At 52.5% G+C, this 13,864-nt stretch overlaps 1 protein-coding gene across 1 annotated transcript in view; it reads left to right on the top strand.

The window, feature by feature from the left end:
- Positions 1 to 13,661, top strand: part of RGL1 (ral guanine nucleotide dissociation stimulator like 1) — a 99,068-nt gene extending 85,407 nt beyond the window's left edge. The window contains 9 exon segments of the mRNA XM_064148078.1: positions 1,103 to 1,189; positions 2,593 to 2,625; positions 4,355 to 4,476; positions 5,541 to 5,630; positions 7,891 to 8,035; positions 8,037 to 8,083; positions 10,798 to 11,050; positions 12,751 to 12,865; positions 12,985 to 13,661. Of these exon segments, the coding sequence (XP_064004148.1) occupies positions 1,103 to 1,189; positions 2,593 to 2,625; positions 4,355 to 4,476; positions 5,541 to 5,630; positions 7,891 to 8,035; positions 8,037 to 8,083; positions 10,798 to 11,050; positions 12,751 to 12,865; positions 12,985 to 13,151 (1,059 nt within the window). The 3' untranslated portion in view covers positions 13,152 to 13,661.
- The last annotated feature ends 203 nt before the right edge of the window (positions 13,662 to 13,864 follow it).

Here is a 13,864-nt window from a genome sequence, read left to right as displayed (position 1 = left end):
GATGCTACCCAGGTTGCCCAGAGAGGTGGGGGATGCCCAATCCCTGGAACCATTTCAGCTGAGATTGGATGGGGCTGTGTGCATCCTGCTCTAGTGGCAGATGTCTGTGCTCACTGCTGAGGGTTGAACTAGATGAGATCTAAAGGTCCCTCTCAGCCCAAGCCAGTCTGTGGTGAAATGATTGATGAATACAAACCTGCCTTTTTCACCTGTCTAGTTTCTGCCCTCCCATTAACTACTCTCCTTGCCCTTTGGTGAGAACTAGATGGGAACCCAGACAATTTCATGGAGTAAAATAGGTAATGTAAATAGCAGAATGCTTGTGATGAAGAAAATTAACTCTAGCCAGAACAAGAACCTTTTTAAAACAAGGTCATGAAGCTTCCAAGGCACCAGCTTGAAAATTAGACAGAGATGGCTCTGTAAGATGTGTCCACTTTCCAGCCTGCTGATGAAAATGGCTTTTGTCTCCAACTTGGCAGAGATTTAAAAGTAGAGGGGAAGAGGAATCTGGGGTAGAGAGGCCAAAATGTTGGATATCATTTTTAAATCAACTGGGAAAAATACAGCTCCTTTAGGATGGTAGGAACAAGCATTTCCCTTACAAGTGTGTGGAAACATGAACTGTTGAGTTCTACCACTTCTAGCAGCCAAGAAGGTTGAAAGTGAATTGTCACTGTTAAAATGAGCTGAATGGCTGGGCAAGGTGGGCACTTCGTGGAGGAAAGCATTTGATTTGAGTTGCCTGTCTCATCATCAGGTAAAATTATCAGCTGGAATGAAGCAGAAGCTGCTTCCATAGGCTAGCCAGGGCCATTCCTCAGCTCTTCCTCTGGCTGCAGGTAACCAGGGAGCCTTTCCTTCCTCAGTGCTTCTTCTACAAGCAGGGTTTCCTGCTGAGCCACCGTTAGAAGTCAGAGGGGGGTGGCAGTGTTGCAGTATAAAACCACCAGGCAGGATTGGTGAGAGCATCCTGTTCCCACCCAAGTTTGATTTAACCTCTAGACTGGCTGCTGAGGATGGTGGAATGAAAAGAGAACATGACTGAGAAGACCACTCTTTGGTTAGTTCATGTTCTTACTGTGGCTCTGATCTTTTGCAGGGGGCAATGCAAGGCACAGTTCCTTACCTCGGTACCTTCCTCACTGATCTCATCATGCTTGACACAGCCCTTCAGGACTATGTTGAGGTAGTTTGGTGTGATTATTTTGGAATCCTAAATATCCTCCCTATCTTTCTAGCTCTGAGTGTGTCTCTTCATGTATCTTCTACTGGATTCTCAGGCAGCTCTTCAAAATCTGGTGTCAGAAAAAAGAAACACCACAAGGAACTGTAGAATCAAGTAGGTTGGAAGAGACCTCCAAGATCATCCAGTCCAACCTAGCACCCAGCCCTGTCCAATCAACTAGACCATGGCACTAAGTGCCTCAGCCAGGCTTTGCTTCAACACCTCAGGGATGGCAACTCCACCATGTCCCTGGGCAGCCAAATGAGTTTTATTTGCAACAAGAATCATGTGCGAATTTGAGTGCAGTTATCTGAAGGGACAAGCTTAGAATCAAAGAGGCTGCCTAGGGCAGTGTTGGAATCTCCATCCCTGGAGGAATTTCAAAGCCATGCAAATGTGGTGCTGAGGGACATGGTTTAGTGGTGACTTGGCAGTGCTGGTTAACAGTTGGACTTAAAAACTCTTCCAACCTAAATGATTCTGTGTCTCAGGAGTGACCTCATTCCTGTCTGCAACTACCTGATGGAAGGCTGTAGCCAGGTGGGGTTGGGATCTTCTCTCAGCAACAGAAGAAGGGGACACGGTCTCAAGTTGTGCCAGGGGAGGTCTAGGCTGGATGTGAGGAGGAAGTTGTTGGCAGAGAGAGTGATTGGCATTGGAATGGGCTGCCCAGGGAGGTGGTGGAGTCACTGTGCCTGGAGGTGTTGAAGCCAAGCCTGGCTGAGGCACTTAGTGCCATGGTCTGGTTGCTTGGCTAGGGCTGGGTGCTAGGTTGGACTGGATGATCTTGGAGGTCTCTTCTGACCTGGTTGATTCTATGATCCAAGCTAATAATGGGCTTGCACCCTTCTCTGTGGGCAGGGGTGGCAGTAACTGATGGTCTGGTTGGTTGTGGTTTGTTTTGCCAAGCTGCACTAAGGCACAGAGGTTGCTGGACATCCATTTTCTTTTTGGCCACTTCCCTTTGTCCCTGGGCTGTGTTCAGCTGGTGGCCCTGAGAGTCAGTGGCAACACTGCTGGACTCAAGCCTCGCAGCACAGACAAAAGCCAAGCTTGTTCCTTGCATGCAAAATCCCACTAGCATTCCCCAGGCCTGATCTCAGCACAGCTTGTATGAGCATCTGTGTCCTGGGCTTCTCTTCTTGGGCAGATTGCCAGGTAGGCCATGGGCACAGCTGTCCTTTGGGGACTCTGCTGTACGAGTGCTGGGGTTTACACCAGCTCTGGAAACAGGTATTTTTACAAGGCCCTTGCTCAGGGCAGGTCTGTGCTTTACCTTGGCCTTGCTGCTTCATCCTGTTTGTGATTACACTCCGCTGAGCACATGGTCTTCTGCTCTGATGCCTTCCCTTTCCTTCCAACAGGGTGGCCTGATAAACTTTGAGAAGAGGCGAAGGGTAAGCCGAGCGTTCTGTGGTTGCTGCTAGAGCATTCTCTGGCATCTCCAAACACATCTCAATGCAAGTCAGTGAGGGGAAACCACAGCTCTGAAATGCTGTGAGGCTCTGCCAACACCGAGGGGAGGCAGAGGAGGAGAGCCTCATTCAGACGTGTGCAGTAAGGGGAGAGGAGCTGTAGGTCACTGAATTCCCTGGAACACACTGCCCAGGGGGGGTTGTAGGGTCCCTTTCTCTGAAGATATTGAAGACCTGCCTGGGTGCATTCCAGTCTGATCTGGTATAGGTGGTCCTGCTCTGGCAGAGAGGTTGCACTAGGTCTAGGCTGGATGTTAGGAGGAAGTTGTTGGCAGAGAGAGTGATTGGCATTAGAATGGGCTGCCCAGGGAGGTGGTGGAGTCACTGTGCCTGGAGCTGTTCAAGACAAGCCTGGATGAGGCACTTAGTGCCATGATCTGGTTGCTTGGCCAGGGCTGGGTGCTAGGTTGGCCTGGCTGAGCTTGGAGGTCTCTTCCAACCTGGCTGATTCTATGCTCTTTTGAGGTCCCTTCCAGCCCCTAACATTCTGTGATTCTGTAATTTACCTCTGACCCCTGGGACTTGCCTCTGGGGCATGCTCATTCCTTCCTTTTGGATGCCCAAGGGAATATATGACATGTGTGTCCTGTCTGTTGACTCAGACCCGATGGCATGAGATACAGTTTGTTCCTCTGCTGCAGTAAACAGTGAGTAGGTAAAAGGCTGCAGAGAACAAGCTGGGTACATGGAACTGAGAAATCAGTGCTTTCAGCCTGAGCATTGTTGGTCAGAGAGGGGTAGGTAATGCTGTGTAGGAGTGAAGGTGCTAGGGTGACATCTGTCCAAGTGAAGTCATGCCAAGTCTCCCTTCTGGGGTCTGAAAAGAGACTTGGATTTGGCTGTGAAGGAGCCATTTCCTTCCCTCAGCTGCCCTCAGCTCTACAAACCACTGCTTGCACTTGGCCTTGTGCATCTGAGTGCAGGGCTCAGGATACCATGAATGCCATACATGAACTTCTCCATGGTCATCAGCCCAGCTTTGTACAAACCAGCACCAAAGCTGCCCTCTGCAGCATGCCAGGGACTTGGCTCCATTCCTGAGTCAGTAACCTGCTTTTAAGGGGCCTGTATAGAGTCGTTTTAGTGTTCTAGTCACACTGTTCCTGTTCCTTTGGTGCAAGCATGAGTGCACAATGTGCAAGGCCAGGGAGGACCAGAAGGCTTTCATGGCAGAATTTTCACTTCAGCTTGCTGCCTGAAAACCACCTAAGTATAGATCAGGATTCTTCTCTCAGAACTGGTCTGGCCAGCACGGGGCAGAGTGGGTAGGCTCAGCTGAGGAGCTGAAGAACTTAAACCCCTTTGCTACCCTTGCTCCTGGAGGAGCAACCAGCAGTGCTGCTTTCAGTGGCTCGGCACCGACGTTACATTTCAAGGCAGCCTTTGGGCCAAGCTCTGCGGTGAAGCAGCATCCCTTGTGTTTGTCTTCCAGTTTGTGTGTGCTCAGTAGGACATTCACATCTCAGTGCACCCAGCAGGTGCTGGGCAGAAAAACCTCCCTGTCAGAGTTTGACAGAAACAGTCATTCCCCTGACACTGAGCTTCAGTGCCCTGGCTCTGCCGTGGCGTGTGTTTAGCGCAGGAATGAACGAGTTTGGCTTTCTCTTCTTGTCTAATTAGAACTCCTCTTTGCTTGTTTGTTTTCTTGTAGGAATTTGAAGTCATTGCCCAAATTAAGCTGCTGCAGTCTGCGTGCAACAGCTATTGCTTGGCACCAAACCAAAAGTTCATCCAGTGGTTCAGGAGACAGGAGCAGTTAACTGAGGAGGAGAGGTGGGTTCTTAGTCCAGCTGGCAAAGCAGGCTTTCCCTACCCCGCTCCCACCCCTGGGCAGGTCAGGTCAGCCCTTGGCTATCCTCTTACAGCAACTTGTGTGTGCTGCTGCTCAGGGGGAGTGGAAATACATCTGCCTCCTGCTAACCAGCTGGAGAAAACCTGTGGAGAGCTTAGTTTTGAGATTGGAAATGAGGCTTTTGACTTTGAAACAAGATAGTCTGGTGTATCTGGGCCGTCTGGCTGCGCAGACACAGGCTCAAGCCGCTCCTAAGGCAGATGAAGATGCAGTCACTGAGCGTTTGGCTGGTGGATGTGGGCAGCAGGTAGCCAAGGCAGTGCAGTGCTTGCTGAGTGCTCGCCAGATCAATGTCTTCAGGGTGTGTGGCATGGGCTTTGCACCCTGGCTGAGCTCGCTGCTACTAGAGCATCCCTAGGCCACTTACTGCCAGCACTTTGACTACCAGTCTGCTGCACTAATGTAAGCAGATATGTATTGCATTGCATCAAGTAGTAGTAAAAAAAAACAGGTTAGCTTATCCAAGAGCCACATGAAGTGTCTTCCTGATCCTTAAATCAGATCAGGGATGCCATCCAAAAAAGCACTGCTTTTTAAAACCATTATGAAGAAGTGAACTATCCCCTTCAACATGGTAACATGGAGACAGAGCTAAGGTGATAGGATGTGAGAGGAAATGGCCTCAGGTTGCAGCAGGGGAGGTTTAGGTTGGGTATTAGAAGAAACTGCTGCACTGAAAAGGTTTTCAGACACTGCAGCAGGCTCCCCAGGGGGGTAGTTGAATCCCCGTTCCTGGAGGTGTTTAAAGGGTGCAGAGATGTGGTGCTGAGAGACGTTGGTTACCACCAGGCTTGGTGGAGTTAGAGTTGGACTCAGTGCTGTCTTTTCCAAGTGAAACAAAGATGATTCTGTGTTCCTCTTGGTGGGGCTGTGAAGTGGGATTCAGTGAAGGTTTCTTGAATTTCATGCCTATTGCTACTTTCAGAGACAGAACTCAAAGCACTGCCTGGAAAAAAACCTAACCCAAGTGGCCTCTGTTTTGCAGTTTCAGCCTTTCACGGGAGATTGAAGCGGCTGCTGACATCAGCACCACACCGCCCAAGCCTCGGAAGAGTGTGGTGAAGAGGCTCAGCCTGTGAGTGTGCTTGGGGCAAAGGGCTCCTGGTGTGTTAATGTGAACCTGGCTAAATCAAACAAACAGCTGTAAAACCTGGCCGGGGATCCAGACTGCCGCATGGCTCTCAGGAGGCACCATCAGCTGGGAACGCAGGCTTCTGTCTGAAGCTGTCCCTTCCTGTTGTTAGAAGGAGCTGTGAGGGTCGTTACCGAGTTTAGAAACAAATGAACCTTCCTGAGGTGTGAGGAAAAGGAACAAATGTAGTGCTGGATTACACACTTAGCATCTGTTGTGTCTTACCTTCCCTGAATGCAGCAGTAGAACGCAGCAAGCAAGGATCAAGCCTAGCCTGTTCTTAGTCTAATTTGTTCTACACATGCAAAAATTCCTGGCAGGATTTGAAGGCGAATATTAAGGTTAACAAAAAGGCTCTTGAGAACAGAAACAATCTGCCTAACTGCCTTCAAGTCAGAGAAAGAAAAAGAAGACCGATGGGGGGACAGTCCAGGTTAGTGTCATGCCACAAAGATTCAAACAGGAGGTGGGTGGAGATCAGGGCAGGCAGCTGAGCAGCCAGGGGAAACAACAGAGCAGCAGGAACTCGGGGAGAGCTGCAGGGAATGAACGCAGGGATCAAGGACTTCAGTAAAAACACCTTAAAGCTGAGAGCCACTGGAACCTGATGGCAGAGGAGACAGGAAGGGGACTCTCACGTAGCAGTGGCATGAAGAAGATGAGGGAGGAAATGCTGAATTGAATAGCACTGTCAGCTCTTGCAGGTCCTTTCCTGCTTACTTCTTGGACAGGATTTCCTCACAACACCCAGTTGTCATTCGTGGCATGGCAGTGCTACTGCAGGGCAGGGTCAGAACGCAGAGCAGACGTTTTCAAGCTAGAGGTTTGAGTTCTGATACCCTAAAAAAATCCAGGCAGCTGTCTGGGAAGTGTTTTGGTGACTCTTACCTGAGTTAGGAGAATGAGACCAAGGCAGTTATTGTCCCCCTGTACTCTGCACCAGTGAGGCCACACTTGGAGAACTGTGTTCAGTCTTGGGGCCCTTACTTACAAAAAGAACACTGAGGTGCTGGAGTGGGTCCAGAGAAGGGCAACAAAGCTGGTGAAAGGTCTGGAGAGCATGTGTGGTGAAGAGCAGCCTGGGGAACTGGGCTTCTTCAGCCTGGAGAAAAGGAGGCTGAGGGGAGACCTTCTGGCTCTCTACAGCTCCCTGAAAGGAGACTGGAATGGGGTGGGGTTGGTCTCCTATTCCAATCAACAAGTGGTAGGGCAAGAGGAAACGACCTTAAGTTCTGCCAGGGGAGGCTGAGGTTGGCTATTAGAAGCCACTTCTTAACTGAAATGGTTCTCAACCACTCCACAGGGAGTTCAAAAGAGGTAGAGATCTGGTGCTGAGGTTTAGCACCAGATTTGGCAGAGCTGAGAACGGTTCCATAGTCAGTTTGTTTGTACTGTGCAGTCTTTGTCTAAACAACCTTTCCCTCTGCAGCCTGACTGTATTTTGCACATTACCAGTGTAGAAAAGCCTGGTATAAGTTACCCTGGCAACAGGCACTGACCCCTCTCTCAATTGTTCTAGACCTGCGTGTCTGCTTCATACATTAGAGCAGTCTCTTTCCTTTGACACTCCTTTACCTTGACTTGACCTGCATTTAGCAGTGAGTCTCGGGGAGGACAAGGCTGTAATTTACACTCCCTGTGATCTCCTCACGGTGCACATCTCTATCCAGCCTCTTAGACAGAAACTGGTACCATTGGCACCTTCACTGAGCCAAGGGATGAAACCTTGCACCGCCTGTGGTGGTGTTTCTCCATCCGTGCCCTTTCATGCAGCCTCCCTTGCTCACGGGGATCGAGTTGGTCTTGAGCTGCCTCTTGGTCACAGGGACCAGGATATGACTGCAGTGTGTGGGAGTCCCTAAGGAGGATCCAGCTGCCATCATCCCTCACAGCTGCCCCTCGTGTGCTTGTAAGCACATCAGATCCATCATTTCCTACCACCTAAGGCTGAAACTTCTGCAGAGCAAAGAGGAGTGCTAGCGAGGCAGCAGCTGTGATGGTGGCTGTGCAGCTGGATCAGGAAGGCATTGTCCAGGTTAGTGTGTAACACCCCTATGAGCAACACAGAGGACATGAAAACAACGGGCACTCCAGATAGGAAAGCAAAACAAGAGGTGGGGGTTCTGAGCAAGCGACAGCTTTACTGAGCCCAGCTCTGTTCTGCTTTCACTGAGTGGCTTTTATGCTTTCTGTTCTACACCAGACTGTTGATGGGCTCCGAGGCACTCGCCCACAGCACGCCCCTCAAAGGCAAACCCAGCTTCACGCGTGGTGGGAGCTGTGGGGAAAGCACGGACTCGGCCAGCATATCATCCTCTGAGCTCAATAATTCGGAAGCTGAAGAGGTAGGTCTGCAGCACTCCCAGGGGCGCTCCTGGGAAGCGTCCCAAAGAGCTAACGTCTGGGCTTTGCTGCCAGCAGAGAAAGCCTGTAGGAGACTGCTGCTGCCACAGGTGGGCCCTAGACACTTGCTCGAGCCTGCTGGTCCTGACTAAGTCATTGCTTGTAGCGAAAGGGAGAGACTGTAGAATTTAGTATGTAAGAATGGAAGCAAGCCAGTCAGGATTCTTCACAGAATGACAGAATTAACCAGGCTGGAGAAGACCTCCAAGATCATCAAGTCCAACCTATCACCTAACCCTTCTAATTAACTAAACCATGGCACTAATCCTTTCTATGTTCTTAACATAGAATCATAGAGTCAACCAGGTTGGAAGAGACCTCCAAGATCATCCAGTCCAACCTATCACCCAGCCCTATCCAATCAACCAGACCATGGCACTAAGTGCCTCAGCCAGGCTTTGCTTCAACACCTCCAGCCACAGTGACTCCACCACCTCCCTGGGCAGCCCATTCCAATGCCAATCACTCTCTCTGTGAAGAACTTCTTCCTAATATCCAGCCTGTACCTACCCTGGCACAACTTGAGACTGTGTCCCCTTGTTCTATTGCTGGTTACCTGGGAGAAGAGGCCACCCCCCACCTGGCTACAATGTCCCTTCAGGTAGCTGTAGACAGTAATAAGATCACCCCTGAGCCTCCTCTTCTCCAGGCTAAACAGGCCCAGCTCCCTCAACCTGTCCTCACAAGGCAGACCGGAGTGCTCCTTCCCTGAAACCAGGTCTCCTTGTGGTGCCTGGCAGAGGTTTTGGTTTAGGTGAGAAGCATGAGTTTAGTTTTTGTTTCAGCCCCTCGGTGCTTTTTGAGAGGGAAGGGGCAGGCCAGTAGCATTCCTGCCTCTGAGCCTCTGGGAAGTGGGGTGAGGAGCCCAAGCATTGTGCTCACTCATACGGCACGTGGCAGCGTGACGTTAGCAGTGACAGTGACAAGAGGATTTCTGAGTCCCTGCAAACAGAAGCAAATGAAACAGGAGACTGAATCAGCTGAAGAGAAGATCAACAGCTGGTCATTTCCTCCTTGAATACCTCAGGTTTGAGTTACTCTGCTGCTGGCAGCCTGCTGTTGTGTCACTCAGGCTCAGTTGGCTGACTTGAGCAGATGTGTGCTCACCAAGAGGAGCCCAGCTGCAGCAAAGCTGTGCCTGCCTTCTGGCAAAGGTGTTTCCTGGGTGGGAAAGCACCCGTGCATTAGAAACAGCTTCATCCTGGAGAAGGCAGCCCAGCTGCACTTGATGGTCAGAGCTCGCCAGCCCTGCAGGTTTGACCTCCTATGAGCTCCCTTGGCTTGGCTTAATTCCTGCAGGGAAGCAGAGGTGTGGTGCTGCTGTACCTGCTCCTGCACACAGCACACGCAGCCAGTGTCCTACACAAGGCCACTGAGCCAGCGTGCCAGGAAAGCCCTGGTCTTGCCCTACACCCTGCACACTGCCAGCTGGGACATCCCACAGCAGGAGTGGCCATCCTGAGAGCAGCTGGGCCGGGCATCCGCTGTTACCTGCCAGAGAGATGAACTACCTGGGCAGCAAACCAGCAGAAGGGATTTTTGGCAAGGGTTCCACAGTGATGTCTTTCCTGCAGACTCTCCCCTTTTGAACTTGGAAGTTGCACCAGGGGAGTTTTAGGTCGGACATGAGGAACAGGCTGCCCAGGGCAGTGCTGGAGCCCCCATCCTCGGCAGGGTGTGCAGATGGAGAGCTGTGTAGCTGTGGTTCTGAGGGCCCTGGTTGAGCGGTGAGCCAGCGGTGCTGGGTTAACGGTTGGACTCGATGGTCTTAAAGGTGTCCTCCAACCAAAAGCGTCCTGCCGTCCGAAAGAACGTTCGCAGAGAGGGCAGACAAGGGCCATGTGTCACTCGTGCAGCGGCGCTGCCCTGCAGCAGGAGCAGCACTGATCGCTCGGCTGGCTGCCCGCGGGCCGATGCTGCTCCTTGTAGCTGCTGCCGCCTCCTGGTCTGCTCTGACTAAGGAGGAGAACGAGAGCAAGTCAGCCCAGCACACCCAACTGCCACTACGATGGTGGCATTCACCAAGGGAAGGTCACGGAACAGCAGGGCCAGGCTGCCGGAGAGCGTGCAGGTGGCGGAGGCTGTGTGTGAGGAAAGCCTTCTGCTTTCCCAGCCTCTCCCTTCGGAAGCACAGGCGTGCACGACGGCCAGCATCTCACGGCGGCTTGCTTTCTCTTGTACAGCTCGCTGAATCCTCCGGCCCCACCGACCCCTGCGACCCCTCCCACTCCTCCTCCTCCTCATCCACACCCTCCCGCTCCTGCGACCCTTCCCACTCCTGCCACTCCTCCTCCTCATCCACACCCCTCCGCTCCTGCGACCCTTCCCAATCCTGCCACTCCTCCTCCTCATCCACACCCTCCCACTCCTGCGACCCCTCCCACTCCTGCCACTCCTCCTCCTCATCCACACCCCCCCGCTCCTGCGACCCTTCCCACTCCTGCGACCCTTCCCAATCCTGTCACTCCTCATCCACACCCTCCCGCTCCTGCGACCCCTCCCAATCCTGTCACTCCTCCTCCACCCCCTCCCGCTCCTGCGACCCTTCCTCCTCCTGCGACCCCTCCCACTCCTCCTCTTCATCCACCCCCTCCCGCTCCTACGACCCCTCTCGCCCCTGCGACCCCTCCCACTCCTCTTCATCCACTCCCTCCCGCTCCTGCGACCCCTCCCGCCCCTGCGACCTCTCCCTCTCCTGCCACTCCTCCTCTTCATCCACCCGCTCCTGCGACCCCTCCCATTCTTGCGACCCTGCCTCCCCCTGCGACCCTTCCTACTCCTGCGACCCTCCCCCCTCCAGCGACCCTTTTAGTTCCTCTGCCTCTCCCGAAGAAAAGAGCCCTGTCCCTGTGAAAAGAAGTACCCCGAAAGCTCCTCTTTACAACCATCAAGGAGAAGACAGCTGCATTATCAGGGTCAGCGTCGAAGAGGGCAATGGAAACATGTACAAGAGCATCCTGGTGAGTGGAGCAGCAGGATTCTCCTGGTGCTGGTGATGCTGTGAGCCAGGCTGACTTAAGCGCCATGGTGCTTTTAGTTGTGGAACGCTGAGCCAAGCCATCAAACCTGGCTGAAAGGCAGTGACCAAAGCCACAGTTAAAACCAGCTGCAGCGTGGGATGAGTGAGAGGGCTGAAAACAGCATCCTTCGGGAAGGTTCTGCTCTTGCAGCCAAAGCTTGTATTGGCCCAAAACAGTCAATGCGAAGCAGCGTGGCCAAGTGCAGGCTTTGCTGCACCTGCCCTTCTGCCGGGGCAAGCTGCTCCTGTGCAAGCTCTGATCCAGAGCTTTCCTGGAGACACTTTGCCTAGCAGCTGGTGTCTGGAAGTGGGCAGCTGTAAGACAGGAGGCTGATAAGCCACTTCATTACACAGCTTTGCTGAGGAGAAGGTTGCCAGACCAGCAGCAACCAGCATTCAGGGGTTTGCCTTGGTGCTGGTTCCACGGAGGGCTGCTGGCAGGGCTGGGCCTGTGGCAGAGGCAGTGCAGGGTCCATGGGTGCCATGAGTCACCTGCAGACAATCTCTGCAGGTAACTGATGGAGACAGAGCAAATGCTCTGGGCCCCTAGGGCCTGGGGGACACATACAGAGGGGCAGGTATTAGCACATTTAGCTACCTTACGGTTTTAATGGTGGGGGAGGGAGGTTGGAAAGGACCTCTGGGGATCATCCAGTCCAAACCTCCTGCTGAAGCAGGGGCACCCACAGTGCACTGCAATTGCAGTGTCCAAATGGGTTGGATTCTCTGCAGGAGAGGCTCCACAACCTCTCTGGGCAGCCTGCTCAAGGGCTTCAGCACACTCACACCAAAGTTTTTCCTCCAGTTCAGATGAAACCTCCTGGGTTCCAGTTTGTACCCATTGCTCCTTGTTCTGTCACTGGGCACCACTGAAAAGGGTCTGGCCTCATCCTCTCTCCCCTTGAGCATTGATCAGATCCCCTCCCAGGCTGCTCTTCACCAAGCTAAAGAGCCCCAGGTCTCTCAGCCTTTCATCCTCAGAGCTGTTCCAGGCCCCTCAGTATCTCTGTGGCTCACTCCCTGTAGTTCCCTGTTTCCTTTGAACCAGGGAGCCCAGACGCAGCACTCCAGATGTGGCCTCACTCTAGGGCTGAGGAGAAGAACCTCCCTCAATTTGCTGCTGGCCACACTCCTTTTAATGCACCCCAGGAGACCATTTGCCACCTTAGCCGCAAGAGCACATTGCTGGCTCACGGTGAAGCTGTCCACCAGCACTCCCAGGTCCTTCTCCACAGAGCTGCTTTCCACCATAAAATCACAGAATCAAGCAGGTTGGAAGAGACCTCCAAGCTCAGCCAGGCCAACCTAGCACCCAGCCCTATCCAATCAACCAGACCATAGAATCATAGAATCAACCAGGTTGGAAGAGACCTCCAAGATCATCCAGTCCAACCTAGCACCCAGCCCTGTCCAGTCAACCAGACCATGGCACTAAGTGCCTCAGTCAGGCTTTTCTTGACGACAGGCCCACCCCTCACCTGTACAGCTGCAGAGGGTTGTTCCTCCCCAGATGCAGGACTCAACATTTGCCCTTCTTGGACGGATGAGGTTGAAACTGCAAAGAGCTGTCCCTCAGGGCCTGACAAGTGTGGCTCCTGGCAAGACAAAGGCTCCTTTTGACTGCCCCCCCTCTCTTTGCAGATAACAAACCAAGAGAAAACGCAGTCAGTCATGCAGAAAGCCATGTCTAAACATAACCTGGAGGCCGAGGAGCCTGAGAGTTATGAGCTCGTCCAGATCATCTCTGAGGACAAAGGTAGGCAAGCAGCCGAGGAGAGCTGGTGGCTGCCTTTCAGTGCTTAACCAGGCCCGTGGGGGAAATGGGAATTCTCTCCTGGCTCTCCTTCTAAAGCCTGCTCTGGCCTGTCTTTTCAGAGCTCGTGATGCCAGACAAGGGGAACGTCTTCTATGCCATGAACAGCCATGTAAATTATGACTTTGTGCTTCGCAAAAAGCCCCCAGTGCCTGGCCAGGGGAAAAGGAAAGGGCTCTCCAACCTGCGGCTCCACGTGAGAGCCCCGAGGTCATCGTGGAATCTGTAGCAATCACCATGGAGGGGGGGGGAAATAATAAGAAGAAAGAAACCCAATGAATGACTATTCCAAATGGAAACTAAATTAGTTCTTGGCTGCAAGCCCTCCACTGTCACTACCATGCAGTATTACAGCAGACGAACGCATTCCGCTCTGTAAATAGTTCAGGCTGAACGTTTGGTAGGACTACAGCAAGAGTCTCTCCTGCCTTGCAGCCAGATCTGAATGGACCAGACACGGATTTTACAGGAGACTACACGGACTGGGATTAACCTTTTGGTTTAGTCGTTTGTTTGTTTGGGGGTTTTAACTCTTTTGCACATGAGGACTGCGACTTTTGTCTTACGAACGCCACCCAAGCCAACTCTTCTTGTGAGGAGAACGTTTGCCTTTGTGCCAGTATTACACAGAAGAATGTCTAAATTTATTTTTATATGACTAACTGGAGAAGGAAGGTCTCGACCCCATTCCACCTGAACCAAGGAGCGGGGGGTTTGCAGGTGAGGCTGAGCCGAGGGCCACCAGCGGCTCTCGCCTCCAGGAGGCGAAAGGCGCAGGTCGGATACGTCCTCTGAATGCTTATCGCCGACCGCGGCAGGACCTGCGAGCCTCTGCGCTGCCTTCACACAGCTGCCAAACTGCTTTTTGCACTTGTTCCGCACCAGAACACCTAACCCTGTTTTGGATTTAGTCTTTTTTTTCTCCAAAGAACTTCCCGGGAA

The sequence above is a fragment of the Pogoniulus pusillus genome, chromosome 8 (assembly GCF_015220805.1).
Source record: "Pogoniulus pusillus isolate bPogPus1 chromosome 8, bPogPus1.pri, whole genome shotgun sequence".
NCBI classification, from domain to species: Eukaryota; Metazoa; Chordata; class Aves; order Piciformes; family Lybiidae; genus Pogoniulus; species Pogoniulus pusillus.
Note: the sequence above shows the minus strand (reverse complement) of the source record. Positions and strands in the feature narration are given on the sequence as shown.